The 19,870-nt window shown below is 42.0% G+C and overlaps 1 protein-coding gene across 16 annotated transcripts in view; it reads right to left on the reverse strand.

The window, feature by feature from the left end:
• The window catches only part of EHBP1 (EH domain binding protein 1), a 321,978-nt gene that overhangs the window by 48,033 nt on the left and 254,075 nt on the right, over positions 1–19,870 (reverse strand). For 9 of the 16 annotated variants that reach the window (XM_048842660.2, XM_048842659.2, XM_048842656.2 and 6 more), the window contains 2 exons: positions 16,573–16,720; positions 8,428–8,535 (listed from right to left, as the gene is read on the reverse strand). In XM_048842660.2, coding sequence (XP_048698617.2) covers positions 8,428–8,535; positions 16,573–16,720 — 256 coding nt within the window. The remainder of the gene's footprint in view (positions 1–8,427; positions 8,536–16,572; positions 16,721–19,870) is intronic. The other 7 variants (XM_048842662.2, XM_048842661.2, XM_048842658.2 and 4 more) reach the window with 3 other exon arrangements.

Genomic DNA, 19,870 nt, shown 5'->3' on the forward strand with positions numbered 1-19,870 from the left:
CACCCCCAACCACCCATATGACCACACACATATATGAGAGAGAGAGAGAGAGATGTTAATAGAATATATTACAATTTTGTGAGCTATAGTCACACTGGTAGGGAGGAGGAGGTGCATCACCTGGAGGCATTACGCATGCAAGTCGTGCTTGGGGTGAGCACACTGCAGAACAGCACTTGCTAGATGTGTTCTACAGGTGCACCTTGCACTCCAAATTGCAGTCCTGTACCCACAATCTAGAATGCAGGAAGGAGGAGCCAAATCCGTCTCCTAATCCCACTCCTTCTAAGGCGTGGAGTTCTGTGAACAGTGCCGGACATCCTGTTCTCCAAAATATTCCTGGGGAGTTAACAACCAAATGTCTGCCTGCCTCCTACAGAAATGTGGTGTGACGGGGTGCGATGAAGGACAGCTTCACTCTTCTCTGGCACACCGATGCACGGTGTCCATACTTTAGCCTAACATCTGAGTGCATTCACTTATACATAAACACCATACAATAATCATAATACACAGATGTTCACATTTTATAAAATACATTCACAGCAGCAAATGGTAGCAGCATTAACAAATGTTGATGCAGGATTTAAAATCAACAACTTCCACATTTTAAAAAAAAGTTCTCAAACCGGTTTCCTTTTAAGATTCTGCCTAAAATTCTATGGAAAGAAGAAGGGTTCAGCAGATAACATATTCATTAATCAAGTCACTGATGACCTCAAATAGAAAGGACCCCTTGCATGTGCGTGTGCATCCCATCCATCTGTCCCCAACAGGATCTCTCTCTTACAAAAATGGTCAACAGAAAGACAGGTTGGAGAACCACTAGGTTAGGAGACATAACATAAGCAATTCCTAATTGCCTTCTCCTCCCAAGTATAAAGAAGTAACTCACCTTGTGCAATAATGATGGTTCTTCGAGATGCGTCCCTAGGAGTGCTCCACTGTAGATGTGCTTGTGTCCCTGAGCTGCAGATCGGAGCACATCAGTAGCAGGGTCCATTAGGCCCACACATGCACTGTCCCCGCGAGTGTAGTTAGCACGCATGGGCTAACCCCCCTCAATTCCTTCTCTGCTGCAGAGTCATTGACAAGAACTCTGAAGTAGAGAGGAGGTGGGTGGACTGTGGAGCACCCACCATTCTTGAAGAAGGCGATGGATGAGATCGCTCTTGTGGAGTGTGTACAAACTGAATATGGAAGGGTCATGTTGCTAATTTGGTAGCACTGTCTGATGCAATTTGAGACCCACTTAGTGAGCCTTTGGTTTGATATTGCTGAGTCCTTGGATCTTCCCACAATGGAGAAGAAAAGTCTAGGATACTGGTCTCCGAACTTTTCCCCTCACCTTTCCCTTCCCTGGTTTGCACCCCCCCAGGAGCTGTGGTTGGGGGCCGGGGCTGGGAACAGGGCAGGCAGTGGGAGCAGGGCAGGGCAAGGAGCGAGGCCTCAGTTGGGGCCAGGAGCTAGAGCCAGGGGCCCCGGCCGGGAGCAGGGCTGGACCTGCAGCTGGGGCTGGAGTGGAGCTGGGGGCAGAGTGCTCCCTCCCTGACCCCTGGGGGCTGGCCTGGGCCCCAGTGGGCCCCCAAAATGTTCCTCTGTGCCCCCCTAGGGGGTGCACCCCACAGTTTGGGGATCACTGGTCTCGTGGACTTCCTGAAGGCCCTTGTCCTGTCAAGGTAGAAGGCCAGGGCTCTCCTGACATCGAAGGTATAAAGTATAACCTCCCTGTTGCCTTGGTGAGGTGTGGCATAGAAGACTGGAAGGTGAATCAACTGATTCATGTGAAACAGAGAGGTTACCTTGGGGATGAATTTTGGATGCGTCCTGAGCATAATCCAGAAAGAATACTTTGTAGCGGGGCTGCTATCTCTCCTATTCTTCTGGATGAGATAATTGCTATCAAGAACGCCATTTTCGTTGATAGATATGTCAGCGAACAGGTGGCCATGGGTTCAAAATTAGGCCCAGTCAGCCCTCTCAGTACCAGGTTTAGATCCCACATGGGGGTAGGAAGTGGAGGCTGAGGGAAGAGGTTTATTTGATTATACCCTTGAGGAATCGTTTTGTGGTTGGGTGTGACAGAACTGAGTAGCCCTCTACAGGTTGGTGAAAAGCTCTGATAGCTGCTAGATGGACCCTAAAAGAGCTTAGGGTAGTCCTGACTTTTTAAGGGTCAGAGCATGGTCTGGGATGTGTGGAAGAGACGTGGATGTTGGGCAGATTTGTTGGGACATGCACCAAATCTGAAACCTGGACCATTTCTGCAGGTAAGCGTGTCATGTGGAGGACTTCTTACTGTGGAATAGAATCTCTTGTACTTCCCTGGATCTGGAGCTCTCTACGTGCTGGAACCACCTTTGAGGAGCCATGCTTTGAGGTAGAGAATCCCCAGGTTGGGATGCAGAGTACGCCCTTTTTCCTGTGAGAGGAGGCACAGAATTGCCGGGAGGGAGACTGATGGGCACGTTGCGACCTGTGCCAAGTAAGGGTACTAGGTCTGTCTTCGCCAGGTAGGAGCGACCAGAATGACATGAGCACTGTCCCTTTTTATTTTAGTAGGACCTTCAGCAGTAGAGGAAACGGAGGGAAGGTGCAAAGAAAGTCCCCATCCCATGGGAAAAGAAAGGCATCGCCCAGGGAGTGCTGTCCCATCCTCATCCTGGAGCAGTAGCATGGACATTTCTTGTTCTGGTAAGTGGCAAATAGGTCTATGGATGGTGTTCCCCATCGTGTGATGAGGGCATGTAGCACAGACGGGTGTACTTCCCACTCGCAACTGAGACTATCTACTATTGAGTTTTGTGGGCCAGGAAGAAATGATGTCATGGGATATGCACCAGTTCCTTAATCTCATTGCTTCCTCACATAGGGAGGGTGACCTGATCCCCCCTTGCTGACTAATGTAGAACATGTAGGCTATATTGTCTGTTAGGATCTTTGTGTGTGATCCTGCAATCAGCAGGAGGAAGTGGACACAGGTGTTCTTGACTGCTCTCAACTTGAGGAGACTGATGTGGAGGGATATCTCTGCAGGTGACCATTTGTCGTGTCATGAGGCCATTTAAATGCACGCCCCACCCTATGTGTGATGCATTGGTGGTAAGGAGCGATGATGGTGATGTCTGCGAGAAGGGGATCCCTTTGCATATGTTGGCCAGGTCCTTCCACTAATCTAAGGAGTTCCTGATCCTGATAGGTAGTGACAGGGGTTTGTCCAACCTGTTCGTTTGGTCTGTAAACTGAACTGAACCACAGTTGGAGGCATCACATGCGGAGTCTGGCATACGGTATCACTGGCATGCCTGCTGCCGTATGTCCTTAGAGTTGGAGGTGGAGCCTGGCCAGTAGTTGTGGGCTGCATTGAACTGTGTCTATGAGTGAAACCAGGGACAGGAACCTGTGTTGAAGGTTAGGAGGGCTTTGGCCTGTAGGGTGTTGAGGTCTGTGCCTATGAATTCCAGGCGTTGCTCTGCGGTGAGGGATCACTTCTGGGTGTGGATCTGCAGACCCAGTACTGTGAACAAGTGTATCGTAGTATCAATGACTTGGTGAGCCTCCTAGAAAGATCAGGCTCTGAGGATACGATCGTCCAGGTATGGGTAAATCATTATCCTTTGTGAGAGTAAATGAGCAACTACCGCTGAGAGAACTTTGGAAAATACTCCAGGAGCCGATGAGAGCCTGAAGGGGAGGACTCTATACTGGTAATGATCATGTCCCAAAGTGAACCTGAGAAATCATCTGTGAGCTAGTAGGATCAAGATGTGAAAATAGACATCCTGGAGGTCGAGGGCCAAAAACCAGTCTACCAGTTCCAAGGCTGAAATGATCATTGATAAGGTGACCATCTTGAGTTTCTGAGCCTTGACAAACTTGTTGAGAGCTCTGAGGTCTAATATGGGTCTCCAACCTCCTTTCCTTTGGGGGCATTAGAGTAGAATACCTTGCCTCGTAGATGTTGAGGTAGTGGTTCTATGGCTCCTAACTGGAGGAGGAGATCTATCTCCTGTAACAGTAAACTTCAGTGAAAAGGGTCCTTGAAGAGGGACGGGGAAGGATGTTGTGGAGGGGGTAGGGAGGTGAAATGGATGGAGTACTTGGATTGGACGATCTCTAAGACCCATCGGTCTGATGTTATGGATTCCTAGGCACTGCAAAACGTTGCTGATCGGTGACCAAATGGGTGTACAATGATGTTGGTTGTATCAGTCGGGGGGAGTGGTCTTGTGGCGCCTCAACATGCCCGTCAAAAGTGGAGCTTAGATGCAGGGGGTTGGGATGAAGGTTGTGGGCCCGACAGCTTGCATTTTGGGAATTGCCCTTTCTTTCTTTGCGGCTGAGGTTGGTATTGAGCCGCACATGACCTATGCTGGGAATGAGGACTAAACTGTCTCTCTTGCCAGAGTGTATAGATTCCCAGTGACCTGATGGTAGCCCTGGAATCCTTCAGGGTATGAAGGGAAGTGTTGGTCTTTTTGGCAAAGAGCTTTGTGCTTTCAATGGGAAGATCTTCCATCGTAGACTGAACCTCTTTCAGGAATCCTGACAAGTGGATTCACGACACCCGTTGTGTCACCACTGCCATGGAGATGGACCTAGCTGATCTGTCGGCAGCGTCAAAGGCCAATTGTAGTAATATTTTTGCCACAAGTTGCCCTTCCTGTATGATGGCCTAGAAGGATTCCCAATGTACCTCTGGCAGTTTTTCCATAAAATCATTACAATTATTATAATTTGTGCATTCGTATTTGGCCATGAGCGCCTGATATTTGGCAATATGGAACTGTAAGGTGGACGAGGAATACGCCTTTCTACTGAAAAGATCAAGGTGCTTCCAATTCCTGTCATAGGACATAACTCTGGACCGGTGTTGTCGGCAACGGGAATTGACAGTGTCCACCATGATGGAATTGTGTGGAGGGTGGGAAAAGAGGAATTCTGATTCCTTGCTAAGGACATATTTTTTGTCCATACATCTTGAATTTCGCACCACCAATGCCGGGGTTTGCCACACTGTTTTTGCCAGGTCTAAAATGGCTTCATTAATTGGGAGGGCAATCTTTGAGGAGGATGAAAAGTGGAGAATATCAAGAAGCTGATAGTAGTGTCCTTGACCTCCTCTAGTGGTATGTGGAGTGTGTCCACCACCCTCTTCGCCAGCTCCTGGAAAAGGTGGAACCCATCTGCCAGAGATGGTTGGGGAGGCATAACGACTTCGACCAGAGAAGAGGAGGACATGGTCTTTCGTGTTATGTCCTTCTCAGGACTGGCTTCCTGTTCCTCTATCTCCTGAGGCAGTTCCAAGGTCCTGGATGGTGTGGCCAAGGGTGTGTGCCTGGAGCGTTCTCAGGCTTGAAGCTCGAGAAGCAGGCTGTCGGTGTGCTACCCAAAGGTCCCAGGTTGGCCATAGTGGTGCATAGGGCCTGGTGGAGGTACTCACAGGTGGCTGTACCAAGATGTGGTGTTGGTAGAGCCATCTGTGGGTACATTCTCAGGCCTTGTTGGTAGTGGGTCTCATATGGAGCTTGGGAGGAGTACTGTGAGACCATCTCCTCTGACTCATTATCTGAACCCTTGGTAGACAGTGGAGGGGCATGGCATGGCAATATCCTCTGTGTCCAGTAAAAGCTTGGTGCCGTGATGTATGCTGAGGTCTCTGCTTTGGTGGAATTCTGCCAGTGCCGAATGTCCCAGTGTCGGGAGATAGGAGGATGGAGACCCTGTCTGCACTGGTCTCTCCGGTGCCGGGTCAACTGCTGCTGGCAGTACTGAGGCCAATTCATGTACCAGGAGCGTCTTCTTAGGGTGCTTAGTCAGTACCAAGGGACAAGACGACTTGGTGCCCTTGCCCATAGGGTCCATGGGCCCGTCAGCAGTACTGGGAGCCGATGGCCATAGTGAGGCATGGGTCCCGGACTGAGATAGTCTCGGTGCTGAGGATACCAAGCGAAATGGCGATCGTTTGCAGCTATCTCTGGACTTACTTAGGGGACTCTCTTTTTTAGAGAACTTGTGAGAGGGGTCCCTGGCCTACTTCTTCAACCCACTTCTCTTGGATGTCAACGATTGTGGGGAAGATTCATGTCCGCCAGGAGACTGAGGTTGGAAAGTTGCCTCAATGAAGATGATTTTCTGGTGGAGCTCTCGGAACTCAGCCCGAGCTGCTGGCAAAGGGTACACAGAGTGCTTATCCACGACCGGGACTGCCTCATTCCAGGTGTGGCACTTCTTGAAGCCAAGGGAGCCGGGCATACCCCGCTAAGGGGAAGGGTCCCCAATGGGAAAAAGTCCAGAAAAAGAAAAGAAGAATTATAACTAGAACTACAGCTAGAATTATAACTGGGAAAACTATCTAACTGCGAAGCAAATAGTTTGAACAGACTGCTACTGGCTCTATGTCTAGCCAGGGGCAGTTGAGAAGGAACTGAGGGGGGTTAGCCTTGCGTGCTGACTAGCTTCATGGTGCAGCATGAGGGGGAACAGCGCATGTGCGGGCCCAATGGATGCTGCTACTGAAGTTCTTCGATCAGCAGTGCAGGGATGCAAGTGCACCTACAGTGGAGCACCCATAGGGACACTTCTCAAAGAACCAATATTTACTGGAAAATCTTTTGATAGGCTTCTATTTCAGGCACTCAGACTAGATGATCACAATAGTTTCTTTTAGCCTTAAAATCCATGAATCTTTTAAACATCAGTTTAACCCTAACATTGGAAATATTCAATATATTTTCTGCACAGAAAATATCAAAGCAGAAATAATAAATGATGTGATTCAAGCATATTAGGCCTGCACATTAGCCTGCTCTGAGTGATATTTCAAATGGAAGTATTTAATTATTTGTTCCTGGAGCTCAAAACACCCAATTCACTTCATCCAAGACATGATCAACTGACATATGTAACCATTGTAAACAAAGTGATGTACAGATTATCATCAATTTAGTGTATAAAGAGCCGCATATTAAGTAAAGCATTTTGATTTAGTATACAATGGGCCAGATCCATGTATATAACCAGTGTAGACAGAATGTGAGGACTTGTCTCCATGGTGGGGTAATGTGCTTCATGGGGGGGGGGTCTACATGTTGCATGTTCATTGCTCTGTGTAGACCTTCCTGATGCACTTTCATACAGTGCTGTTTGAAACAGTATTATGTTAAAATACACTGGGGAACTTTTAGTGTGCACCAGCAGGGTCTACATGGACAAATTAATGCCCAACACATTAGTGCAGTTTAGAAATCACACCCTCCTAGAGCGCCTTATCCCACCAGGTAGACAAGCCCTCAGTCACAGGATGGCTAAAGGCTCTCCGTAGCACACCCTTGTTCCTGGTGCTGCTCCATGCATGCCATACTTCTCTGGGCTGCTCTAACTTAAGCCAACTTGTAATGGGGCCACATTAAGCCAAAAAAGCAGCCATGTGATATACCATAGCAAAGGGGTGAACTGAGCATGCTCCCTTTTCCTACTACACTGGCAGCAGGCAGGGTGGACAGAGTATAAGCCCCTCCAATGGCTCTATAGCACTACAGGATCAGAGAGCCATTTAGACAAGTATGTGGATGCTGTGAGATTTTCAAAAGTGCCTAAGCAGGTTAGGTGCCTGACTGACTAAGAGACTTTGGAAAATTCCATTATGAGCTTATCTGAATTTGTAGACATCCAAATATCTTTGAAAACCTGACTTCTAGTTACCTGAGAGAATACCCCTATGGCTAAAATATTCTCACACAGTTGTGTCAGTGAAGGAATCTGAACTCAAGCTTCCGTGGTTTAAAATTCTAATAAGGGGTTATCATCCTTATGTATTATTATTATTTGGCAAGCATGCAAAGTGGTCATGTACAGGCCACTCTAATAATATTAATTATTCTAACATTTGGTATAGAAAAAACTGTTATTTTTACTTTGTAAACCACCTAGGGCCCATTCTGTCCTGGTTTACACCTCATACGACCCCACTGGGAGGAACTCAGTGGGACTGCACAGGGTGTAAATCTGAACAGAATTTGTGCTCTATAATCTGGGCACAAATACATAATACATAAATAAATGAACAGTGACCAGCAGAAAAAATGAACATGCACTCAACCCCTTCATGTGCAATCCCTCAACAGACTTGTGAACACAAAAACCTGCATGGCTTGGCTGGTGCAGTTAGTGCAATCACACCTTATCTCCGAACAGGAACACACATTGGAATCCTTCATTATTTGAAATATTTCTTTTGTTGTTGATCTTAAATTTGAAGCAATAATAAACATGAAAGTAAATAATTCAGGAAAGTGAAATGAACTTAAGGGTTAAAAAGATACAAAGATAGGCTAACATTACTAAACAGATAAAAGACACATTGATATTGATGATGAAGAAATGTCAGTCATGCAAAGTGCACAAAACAGCCATTATTTAAATTACCAGTAGAATCAAGGTCATTTTCTGGGTTAGTAAGTTCATCTCCACCTTCTGTAATAGAGCATTCAGGAATCTCCTCATTAGTATTTATCTCAGTATTATCATCCTCATCTGTAGGAACATGTAGTGTTAACGTTAGTACTTTATCTTGTTCATGCACCATCCCAGTAGAAACATTAGTGGTTTAGTGACAGCTGAGCACCACTATGGCAAGAAATGCAAACTGAAGTTAACAAAATCAGTCTGCAGGGAGATTTCCTGGTTTTCACTATTAGGTATATCTTTAAACTGATGCAATTCAGTATGTACACACAGTGGAGGTGCAATGGATGTAATCAGGGCAGAATTTGGCCTCAGGTACAGACTTCAATTGGGCTGGATGTCTGACCAACGTCAAAGAACACATAAGTTATATTTTTTTTCTTACATCCTTCAGCATTCGAACAGGCTATGTGTGAATCACCTTGTCCTTCTGGCTGATCTTTGATACAGTAACACATTATGAGAATAATCCTTAGAAGCAGACACCCTACTGCTCTGTCACAGCACCAGTTTGAATGGTGAGGCCAGTTGGCAAGGAATGCAAAGTTTTAATAAATAATCTTCATTATACTTTGCACTTCCATGGGGCCCTTCCATTGAGCATCTCAAAGCAGTTTACAAACATTAATTAAATAAGCCCAATAACATTCCCATGAAGTAGGCAGATACTATTATCCTCATTTTGCAGATGAGTAAAACCAAGGCATAGAAAGGGTAGGTGACTTAAGGAAGGTCAAGCGATGAACAAGTGACAGAGCCAGGAACAGAATTCATGAAAAGTCCTGACCCCTACTTTCCTTATTTTACTGAGAAACCATATACTGTATGTACAGTGAAATTAAAATAAGTGACATTAAAAAAAGCTGGGTAACACCTTCAAAATGTTTAGCTGCATTTTATTTAATAATTTCTAGTTTCTTTAAGTGAAGCCTTTTGCTGTTTGGCATGTATGTGCATAAGAAATGGACTCAGGCGTATTTAGAGACTGGAAAGGGAAAGAGGATGGCTTTCATATGAAGGAAAGTTGGAGACAATTAAAACAAACGTGGGAAAACGGCAGTACTGGAGAATAACTATTACTTAAAATTGGAGGTTACACAGTTAGTGAAAACTTACTTTGATACATTTCCAACTCAGCCAAACACAGAGGAGTCTAAATATGGTAGTTAGAAACTGTCTAGACCCCAAACTGTAACCTTGAACACCCCCAATTTTGTGAAGTTTGGATCTGGATCAGAACTATAAAGCCTAATCCCTAGCTCTGTAGTAGGCTAAACCAACCCCCTGAACTTTGGGCATGTACAGATCCTGCAACTCAGGTCCACATCTATTGACAACAGAATTTTTTAAGATTTCCAGGGAGGAATACATAATACAGCTGTTTATTTTGTCCACCTGCTCATCTTTACAATCACTGTAATTCACATTCTTCAAGGCTATTTTTTTTTTGCTGCTACTCTTCCTTCTACATCAGTTGCACTCTTACTTCCTCTTTAGACTGTCGAAACATCCAAACACAGTTGCTAATGTTCTTTGTGCAGCTTTGCTCATTCCAAGTGTGGCTCTTGCTACAATGGAGAGGAGCAAAGCATTTTGAAATACATCAGCAACCAGCCCACCTGAGTCAATAAACAAAGTCAGGAGTTCTGCAATGTAGATGGCGGAGTGGAGTGGGCAGAGGAAGATGTGTGGGGTAACTCTAATACCAGATTTGATTGGAGTTGTCAGGTCTGGACAAGCAGCCTGAATTATCCTCTCACACATACCTCTAAAGGACTCACTTACATGAGAAAATTATACCAATTTAACTCAATCAGTTTAGAAAATGATTTAATTAAAATGGTGCAACACCCTTGTGGGGACCCTCTTATTTCAGTTCAAGAGTACCTTATATCAATTTAGCTTAAGTTGATTCCTTACCATCTTAAGCTAAATTGATATATGGTACTCTTGAACTGATTTAAGAGCATCTACACAAAAAGGGGTGGCACCAATTTAACTACATCAATGTCTAAACCAATGGCATCAGCTTCTAAACTGATTAATTAAATAGGTACTATTTCCTTGTGCAGACAAGACTTTTGTCAGGGTTGAGCCCAGGGCTGGCCTTAGGGCAAATGGTGCCCTGAGCAAATTTCTATTTTAGCACCCTTTCTTTGAGTTTGAGAACAGCAGCGTGGGGCACAGAGCATGAGGACCAGCTTCTGGTCCTGGAGCCTGGACGGGCTGCATGGGGAGGAGTTTCTGAGCTCCGGGGGCTCCCTGGGCCACACAACCCCCTAAAACACCTACCACGTGGAGAGCAGGTGCACGGAGGGTCGGGGGGGGGACCCCAGGGGCTGGTCCCCTGGGTCTGCAGGGCCTAGCCCTGCTGCCTGCGCCTCCCCACCAGGCTGGAAACTCCAGTGGCATCACCTCCCCCAAGTTGGGGTTCCAGCCCTAGGCTCATGAGCATTCACTCCTGCTCCGGCCGGCCTGCCAGCTTGCGGCACTTGGATAGTAACCCCCTGACCATGGCACTACCATGTCGCCCACCCGTAAGGCTAGCCCTGGTTGAGACAGATTGGCAGGTAAAGTGTGAGCAAGCTTGCACTACTGCTGTCTATACTGTACTGGCTCTGGAGACAAGGAGAGGTCTTTAGTCTCCACAGCCGTCACTGTGACGCTATGTTCACATGGCTTTGTTTTAAAACATCAGGTACAGAGTTGGCTTTAAGATTACGGAATGGAGTTTGTAGAGTATGAACACTGACAAAGAAAGCAAAGTGGAGAAGAAAAGGAAGACAGAAAGCAGAAATCAAATATTTCATGTATTTAAGCAACCCGAGGTTAAGACAAGACAGTAGGGCCTTTAGTGATAATTGCAAAGGAAGGTAGATATTGCTAAAAAAAAAATTAAATCCAGGACTTGAAATGTTTACTTGATACCTACTAGCTCAAGGACTAAGTCTGGGTGAGGACACCTGTGCTGCTATGTCCTCCCTAGGATACCCCCAAAGCCATTCACCCAGTATTTAAGGGAATGTCTATAGCAAAAAAATCCCAGGGGCAGTGAATCTCAGAGCCCAGGTCTGCAGACACGAACTCATGGTGTGCTGTGCTAGGATGCTGAAAATAGCCAAGTAGACATTCTGGCCTGGAGCTTGAGCTCTGAAGCCTGGGGAGAGGAAGGGGAGTTGATGTCAGAGCCTGACTTCCAGCCTCAGCAGGAATGTCTATGTGACTCTTTTTAGTGCCATTGCCTGAGCCTTGCAAGCCCAAGTCTGTGGACCAGGGCTCAGACTCACTGGTGTGGGGTGTTCTTTTTTTTTTTTTTGTAGTGTAGACATCTTAAAGGAGCAGAACAATTGTTCAGTGTTTACTGTATACTATATAAAATTATAACAATATTGTCAACTAACTCTCTAATATATTTTTTAAATAGTAACTTACTACATCTCTCTTGCTTTTCTCAGTGCTTCCATCCCTTCTTTTTTTTAACCCTACTCTTTTTGTTTGTTTGTTTGTTTTTGTTTTGCTATAACAGATCATGGTGTATCTTTTCCTGAGCTGCTTTCAATGCCTGTTTCCTCTTTTATTTTTCACTCTCCCTCTACCCGCCTCCCCTGTTTTTCATTTCTTACATTGTGTTCTCTATCTCCTCCCCCATATTTTTGGTCTGTATTTATTCACCAAAATACTACTCTCACTCAATACCATACTGATCTTTTCTAATGTGTCTCATTAATTGTTCCCTCTCTTTCCTGCCCACTCCCCCACATCTGCCTAATCAACCTCCCCCCTCACAAACATACTATCCTAGGTTGGATATAGGGCAGAAACCTAATAGTCAATGAACTTAACATACTTGCAAATCACAGATGTGAAAGATGGGGCCTCACTGTTCAAGGACTATACCCAGATAAGAGGCTAACTCTACTGCTCCTGAGCTGCTGGGAAAGGGGAGGGTGTTTGGATTCTTATCAGGGTGATGTTCCAGGACCAAACTCAAGGGCTCAACTTATCAGCCTCCAGCTAGTAGAAATCTACTGTATTTGAAGCCTCAACCGCAAATGCTTCTATCTGCCATAAGGGAGAAGGAATATTCTCTCTCTGCCCCTTTCTCCTCCTCCCATATCTCCCCCTACTAAACAGCTGCCAGAGAGCTTGTATTCTGCAGATGCTATTTATCCAGGAAAGTTTTCTATTTGCAATAGGCAAATGGATTTTCTAGGTCATGATTAAATCAAGGCTTTCAAATAAGGCTGTACTATTAATGCCAAAACACAAATTTCTCAATAAGTAAATAGAAATATTGAAGGAGATTAGAATTTCACCAACAAAGGTGAACAAGAAATTCATTAAAAAAATTTAAAACATTAGAAATGGACAAGTACCATCTTTCTGAAGTGAAAAAAGAGAGAAGAGTCTAGTAGATTTATTTAATACCTGTTATTTGAAATCGGGATGTCTGAATCAATATATACATAGAGAGAGAGGCTTATTAAATATGTAGTAAGAAGAGATTTATAAATGATCTAGAAAATTATTGTAAGCTTGACTTAAGCATCATATAGGGGAATCTACTGCTAAAAAACAGAAACAGAACACTTGCAAACGTATAATGTAAGTAAGGATAGAACTCAGACCGTATTCACAAAAAAGATCTTGTCTATTAAATCTGAATATTTTTAGCAAATAAAGAACTGAAGGAATAAGTGGTACACATATAGGCCCAGATCCTCAAAGATATTTAAGTGTCGTACCACAATCAAAATCAATGGGAGTTAGGTGCCTAAATACTTTTGAGGATCTGGGCTATTGTAACTTACTTGGATTTTAAAAAATGCTAGCACAGTCTCACTCAACTGTTCCTTAGTAAAGTTAACAAGTAAGACCCCTAGTTAGGAGGAGGAGGAGCTACTTGAGTAAATAATGATTTGGAAAACAAAGACATACTGTGAATGATGAGATGGAATAATGTGGAGAAGGTTGAGTATGTACCACAAAAATAAGTAATAAGATGGTTATTGTTCACTTTATGTGAAAAATGTGGGAGAATGAACACGTAGGAAAGTGATAAATTTTCACATAAATAAGAGTAAGGGGGAATCAGAGTGGACAGAAACCACAAAATAGAAGTGCAATAAAAGTCCAAATAACTTGCCCAGATTACGATACAGACAGACAAAATCAATGTAGAAGATGTAAACCAGTGACCATTGGTGAGGCCTCATCTGGAGTACTGTGTCCAGTTTTGGGCCCCACACTACAAGAAGGATGTGGATAAATTGGAGAGAGTCCAGCGAAGGGCAACAAAAATGAATAGGGGGTCTGGAACACATGACTTATGAGGAGAGGCTGAGGGAACTGGGATTGTTTAGTCTGCAGAAGAGAAGAACAGGGGGGATTTGATAGCTGCTTTCAACTACCTGAGAGGTGGTTCCAGAGAGGATGGTTCTAGACTATTCTCAGTGGTAGAAGAGGACAGGACAAGGAGTAATGGTCTCAAGTTGCAGTGGGGGAGGTTTAGGTTGGATATTAGGAAAAAATTTTTCAGAAGGAGCGTGGTGAAACACTGGAATGCGTTACCTAGGGAGGTGGCAGAATCTCCTTCCTTAGAAGTTTTTAAGGTCAGGCTTGACAAAGCCCTGGCTGGGATGATTTAATTGGGGATTGGTCCTGCTTTGAGCAGGGGGTTGGACTAGATGACCTCCTGAGGTCCCTTCCAACCCTGATATTCTATGATTCTAGGCATAGTATATATAAAAATAGAAAATATACTAGATGGTCATACAAGAAAAAATACAATTGATAATTTAATAGTAGATGTGATGTTGATGAAAACTCAAGTAGTCAGATTTTGACACCCTACTCCTGTGGCATCCTAACTTACTCTGCAATTAGTCATCTCGGAACTTGGTGCAACCACACATGTAAAGAGTTAGTACTCAACGTGAGTAAGAATGACAGAATCTTGATCTAAAATCTTATTCATATACTGCTAAACAATGATATTAAATAGCAGATATAGCTTGCAATAAATAGAGGTATCAAGTGTTCTTGAAATAGTGACGAAGTGGAAGACTAATTAAGGAGTCTGAGGATCTCAGTTATTCAGAAGAGTTAGAGAAACTATGGATGAAATCCTGGCCCCACTGAAATGTGTGGGAGTTTTGCTATTCACTTCACTGAAGCCAGGATTTCACCCTTGGTTTTTATTATTTAGGAAAGTGGAGATGAAGATTGGTCCTCACTAGGGTAGAGACAATTCTGAAGAGAATAAAGGAAGACAGACACTACAAGACTATTTGTGCTAGGGTCAAATGAAAGGCTATCTTTGAGGGAGCTTACAAATTTAGTGAAAGAAAGGACTGGTTAACAGAAAAACTCAATGGAAATTTTAAACATGGAGAGCCATATTCTATGGTGAAATATATGGTGGTGTAAGCTGGTCAGAAAGTGGGTGCAAGTGGCAAAGCACTGTAATCTGTAACCAATTTGGCATTCAAAGTGTGTGTAAAACAAGTGTATTTTATACTCAGAGGTAGAGGGAGGAAGTGCAGCAGGAAAAGCAACTAACAGGTGGGTATAAAGGATAACGTCAGTGCGTGCAAGGAATGATAAAGTAAAGCAGGATAAAAAATGATAAATATTTAAGTCACATAAAGAATGCCAAATTGGTTGCAATTTACACTACTTTGCCATTTTACTCGTTTTCTAACTAACTTAAATGTTACGTGTATCTATACTACTATATACGTCACCAATGAATTTGGCCTACGCACTTTCATGGAACTATACCTGCATCAGCCAAGTCTAAATTTGGCCCAGAGTGTTTAATGCAAGTATAAGGAACAAACTAGGAAAGGCTGCAATGGAAAAATGAGCAGTAACCATTTTTAAAGGTGTTTGCTATTGTACGTCACAGTGTGAACATGCTTTGAAGCAATATTTTCATTAGCTTAGAGGAGTTTTCATAAAGTCTGAAAAGCTTATTCCACATCAAGGCCATGTTTTCCCTACTTAGGGTGAATTCAGTACTGCAGAACAGCCCCACACTGGAGACACCTGCCATGCTTCGTTTACTGGGTGAATGGAGGTAAACCAAAGATCAGACTTAAATGGAAACATATAACTGCTCTCCAGCCATTCTTAGTGCTTCAGTGTTAAATGGAGTAGGGAGTGGAAGACCTATGGTACAAGACAGTTGCAACATTAACTAAAAAGAACATATTTAAAACTGTATTGAACACAGAAAGAAAACATATAATCAGTGAATGTAGATCTAGCAAAATAAATATAAAGTTGGATTTACCGGGCATTTGTGCTACAATTATGGGTTAGTATGAGACAATTAATTATTCCTTAGCATATTTAGGAGACACTAAAAGAGCAAGGAGCCTGGACTAAAATATGTGTTCTGTACCCATTTGAATTTGAATGTCACTACATTACTCCAGCTTGAAGCACTGGCAGATATATGAATTTTAATGACATTTCAAAGTCTCTTTAGTAGTATTACAGTAATATACGACTTAAAAACTGTAAAGGTAAGTGGTACGCAAAAAGACTGCCATTTAAAATCAAAAGATTATTACTCCAACCTCCCAGGTTATAACGAATGAAAACAATGTAATGCCAGAGAACTTCTTCAAATTTTCCTTCAGAAAGAAGTCGTACTAACTCGTTTTTTGTTTTTAAGTCAAGTTTCTTAAATCTTTATAATGTACTTTCCCCCAGAGGTCACATCTAACTCCTACATTTTCAATGAACTCTGGAGATTTTAGCCACCCAATTTCTATATGAATAATATTTCTTACAATTCTAAAAATGCAGAGGTAATGTCAAATTTGTAGTTCAACAGGCCAATATTAGCCAACATTTTTTACCTTTATAGTCATATTCTTGCTGTAACATATGCACCATTCTTTTAACTGTTTGAATTAAGTTATATAACCCTGATTTGGAAAAGCTATACATTGCCAGTCTTTTGATATGTGTACTTGATGGACAACAATTTCTTACAACAACATTTTCAAGTGTGAATAAAAGTGATACCCCAAAAAAGGTCCTTTCTGGTTTCTAGGTTGCTACAGGAATAAGATACGAGGCTCCCTAACTCACCTCCAGATGCCTTTGACCTTTCTTTCAACTTTTCTGCAGCCATTTCAGCGTAGGTAGGAAGTTCTGACATCTTCACTCCAGATCGAGCTTCTGCTATTAGCTGACGAGCTCTCTCTCTCAGCTGCCGACGTCGCTCTTCATCTTGCTGCTAAGATATATTGAACAGTTGCCAACTCAGTAATTGACAGAAATGCAATTTCATTCTCAATCTGATCATCATGATAGTAACTGGTTTGCAGCATGGTGCTTGGCCCACGTTATAAATAGGATGCTCTATATCAGTTGGGTGTCACACCACAATTTTTAAAGACATACGGGAATCAGATTTTTTAGCATATCCAACATTATCATATATTAAAAATGTCAGCATTTGTAATTTAAACCATTTTAAAATAAAATTATACCTTGTAAAATATCCTGATGCAAACAATTGTCAGAAACTTTTGTTTCTTAGCAATAGCTACAACATTTTTATTATAGCTGCAAAAAGGATTTTACTAAACTGAATTACTAGCGAGAGAAATATTCTACCATCATACTAAAATCAGGGGTCAGATACTGCTCTCAGTTACACAAGTAACTCCACCGACGTCAAGAATGCTATACTGATGTAAATCTGAAGTAAGAGAAGAATGTGATTCACACTGTTCAAGTAATGCATCTTTTTTTTTTTAAATATAAAATTTAACCTAAATTTAACCTGTTGGTGGAGACTCTAGGGCACACAAGAATTTCTCTAGTTTTAAAATGCCCCTTTGTTGGCTACAGTACAGTAATTGCAAATATCACCCAATAACAAATATCCAGTGTTTTCGTAAGGGAATCATTCAATTTAACAATGTTCTGTTAAAAAATTGAAACGTATCATTATAGGACTATAAAATTTCAATCACATAACTAATTACAACAAATAGTAAACTTTTCATGCATATATTTCTGAAATGGAGTAACGCACAACAAATTACAAAATATAGGTTTAATCAAAGCTATTGAAATACACTGAAACGTGAGGAAAATGGAGTTTAAGCTTTGTTTATCAAAACTTGCATTTTTCAAACTTAAGAAAAAGTTTAAAAGCCACTAGTGCACAATAAACACTAATAAATACAACAAAACCAAGCAGGTGGCTTTAAGTTAAATTTACCTCAAACTTAATTCATAGACATAACATAGTTGTTGAAATCAGGATTTTTGCAGATGGCCTTAATTTTGGTAGAATACAACCAATTAGTCTAATTTTGGAAAGCAGTATTGGCAACTTACGTTCTTCCAATAAATGGCAAACACCATTCCCACGAAACAAGAAATTGAATATTCCACACCTGCAAATCTTTGTAAGAGCCTGCTACCAAGTGGTATTTAGTTTAAGCAATCATTAATAAGACAAGCACAAAATACTAATTAGGTACATTTTAGCCATTTCCATGTAGATTGTTTGTTTGTAGCTATTTACTCATCGTTGTTCTTGGTACAATAGAAAAAATGCAAATGAATGAATCAGAATGCAGTCCTAATGGGACTTTCTGTTTATAACCATTAGCCCAGAGGTGTGCTGTAATTCAATCCTCAAGCAGAAAGATTTAGCCTCATTAACAGCTTGCATGGGCAAGTTACAACTCATAAAACCCTACAGTAAACAAAGTATATGGACACAGCACAGTATCTTGAGCCTGACTGACAGAATTCTGGTTCCCTATCAGATTGCCTTGATTTACTTTTCTGCTAATGTCCTAACACTATAAAGACAATTTTGCTTGGGCCCTGCAAGCTCTTCAGCAGGATGGCATATTTGCTTTGTTTGCTTTCTCACACCTTAACTTCCCAGAAGGCACAGAGTAAGAGTTCCATCAAAAACTTATTTGTTAAAGTCCACACAAGACAGAAAACTAGAAACCTTCTATGTGTACTATGCACAACAATAAATCAGGTTAATTTAATGTGCAGCCAGCCAACTAACACAGCAACCAATTTTATTTCAACCTACTGTATCTGGCAACCTTAATTAAATTTGAGTTTACATGAAGTGAAAGTGCTCAAATATATTTCCATCTTGTCACGCCTAACACAGGTGAATTTGTGGTTTTAATTTAAATTAATTTAATTTACAAATGGAATCCGCCAAACTTATTTTAAAGTACTAGGCAGCTTAACACTGAATGTTCATATGATCCAACTAAATCTACTACAGTACATGGCCTATTTAATATCAAGCCAGGTACACTTTAGGAACAAGATGTCCTGGAATATGGTAGGCTGATTTCAAAAGAGGAGACCTCATATCCCTGAATCATTAGCATAATCACTAGCATCCTCTTAGAGCAAATATAGATGGTTGTGGCTTGTGTTTGTGCTAATTAAAATTCAATCATCATTAGCGGAGAAGAGCAAAACAGCATACTTATTGCTTCAATTTAATACATATATTATTTGAACTGTTGATTATTGAGCTTTGAGGGAGGAAATGATTGTGAAGAACCACTAAGTTTAAATTACACTGAAGGTATGATTCAAGTATATATAAAAGTTGCAAGTTAGAAAACAATTAACTTAAAATGTGCACTGTGAAACAATATATTTTTATTGTCCCTTCCAAAAAAACCATGAAAAAGACCTGGTAAAGCTCATAAAGCACAAATATGGAATTTGCAACAGGGAAAGAAAGGGACATGAAAACTCTGATTACAACAACATATGCTAGAAAACTGTCCAATTCTAAAGAGAAAACTAGGTAAATCTTTCATCTCTCTGTCATGTATCCGCCATGCTGGGAAGATATAAAAGTTTACTCTGTTCCTCCACCTCAATTACTTTCTAAGGGTCTAAAAATCTGCCACATGGATGCACAGCAAGTAAAACTTCACCATTTAAGGACAAACTCTTCAAGAATAAGTAATGTAATTCCTTGTTTCCTTCCTATAAAAATGTATTGGTATGCAATTTTTATATTTCACAGTTCACCGACATCTCGGCAAGCTTTCTTCCACTGCTTCAATGGTGCTACTTTTAATTTTATCCTCCTTAGTCCTAGTAATTAAAGTGATCAGCAGTGGCATCCCAACGGCTTTGACACAGCTACAACCCCCTAGCAGACTTCTGCTTTTAAGGGGAAGGAGAAGAAAAAGGACTAGTTTCATTTCACAGGAACAAGAAAATCAAGCTTCTCCAATCCTCAACTTTATCCAATTGTTCTTTCAGCAGTCTTTGGATCTTAAGAAACAAATAAAAATGGCTGCCATTAGGGGGTCCTTTTTGTAGTTGCCGCAAATGTCAATGACTGACATTACTTTGGCCAAAAATG

This window comes from Caretta caretta, chromosome 3 (assembly GCF_965140235.1).
Source record: "Caretta caretta isolate rCarCar2 chromosome 3, rCarCar1.hap1, whole genome shotgun sequence".
NCBI lineage: Eukaryota > Metazoa > Chordata > Testudines > Cheloniidae > Caretta > Caretta caretta.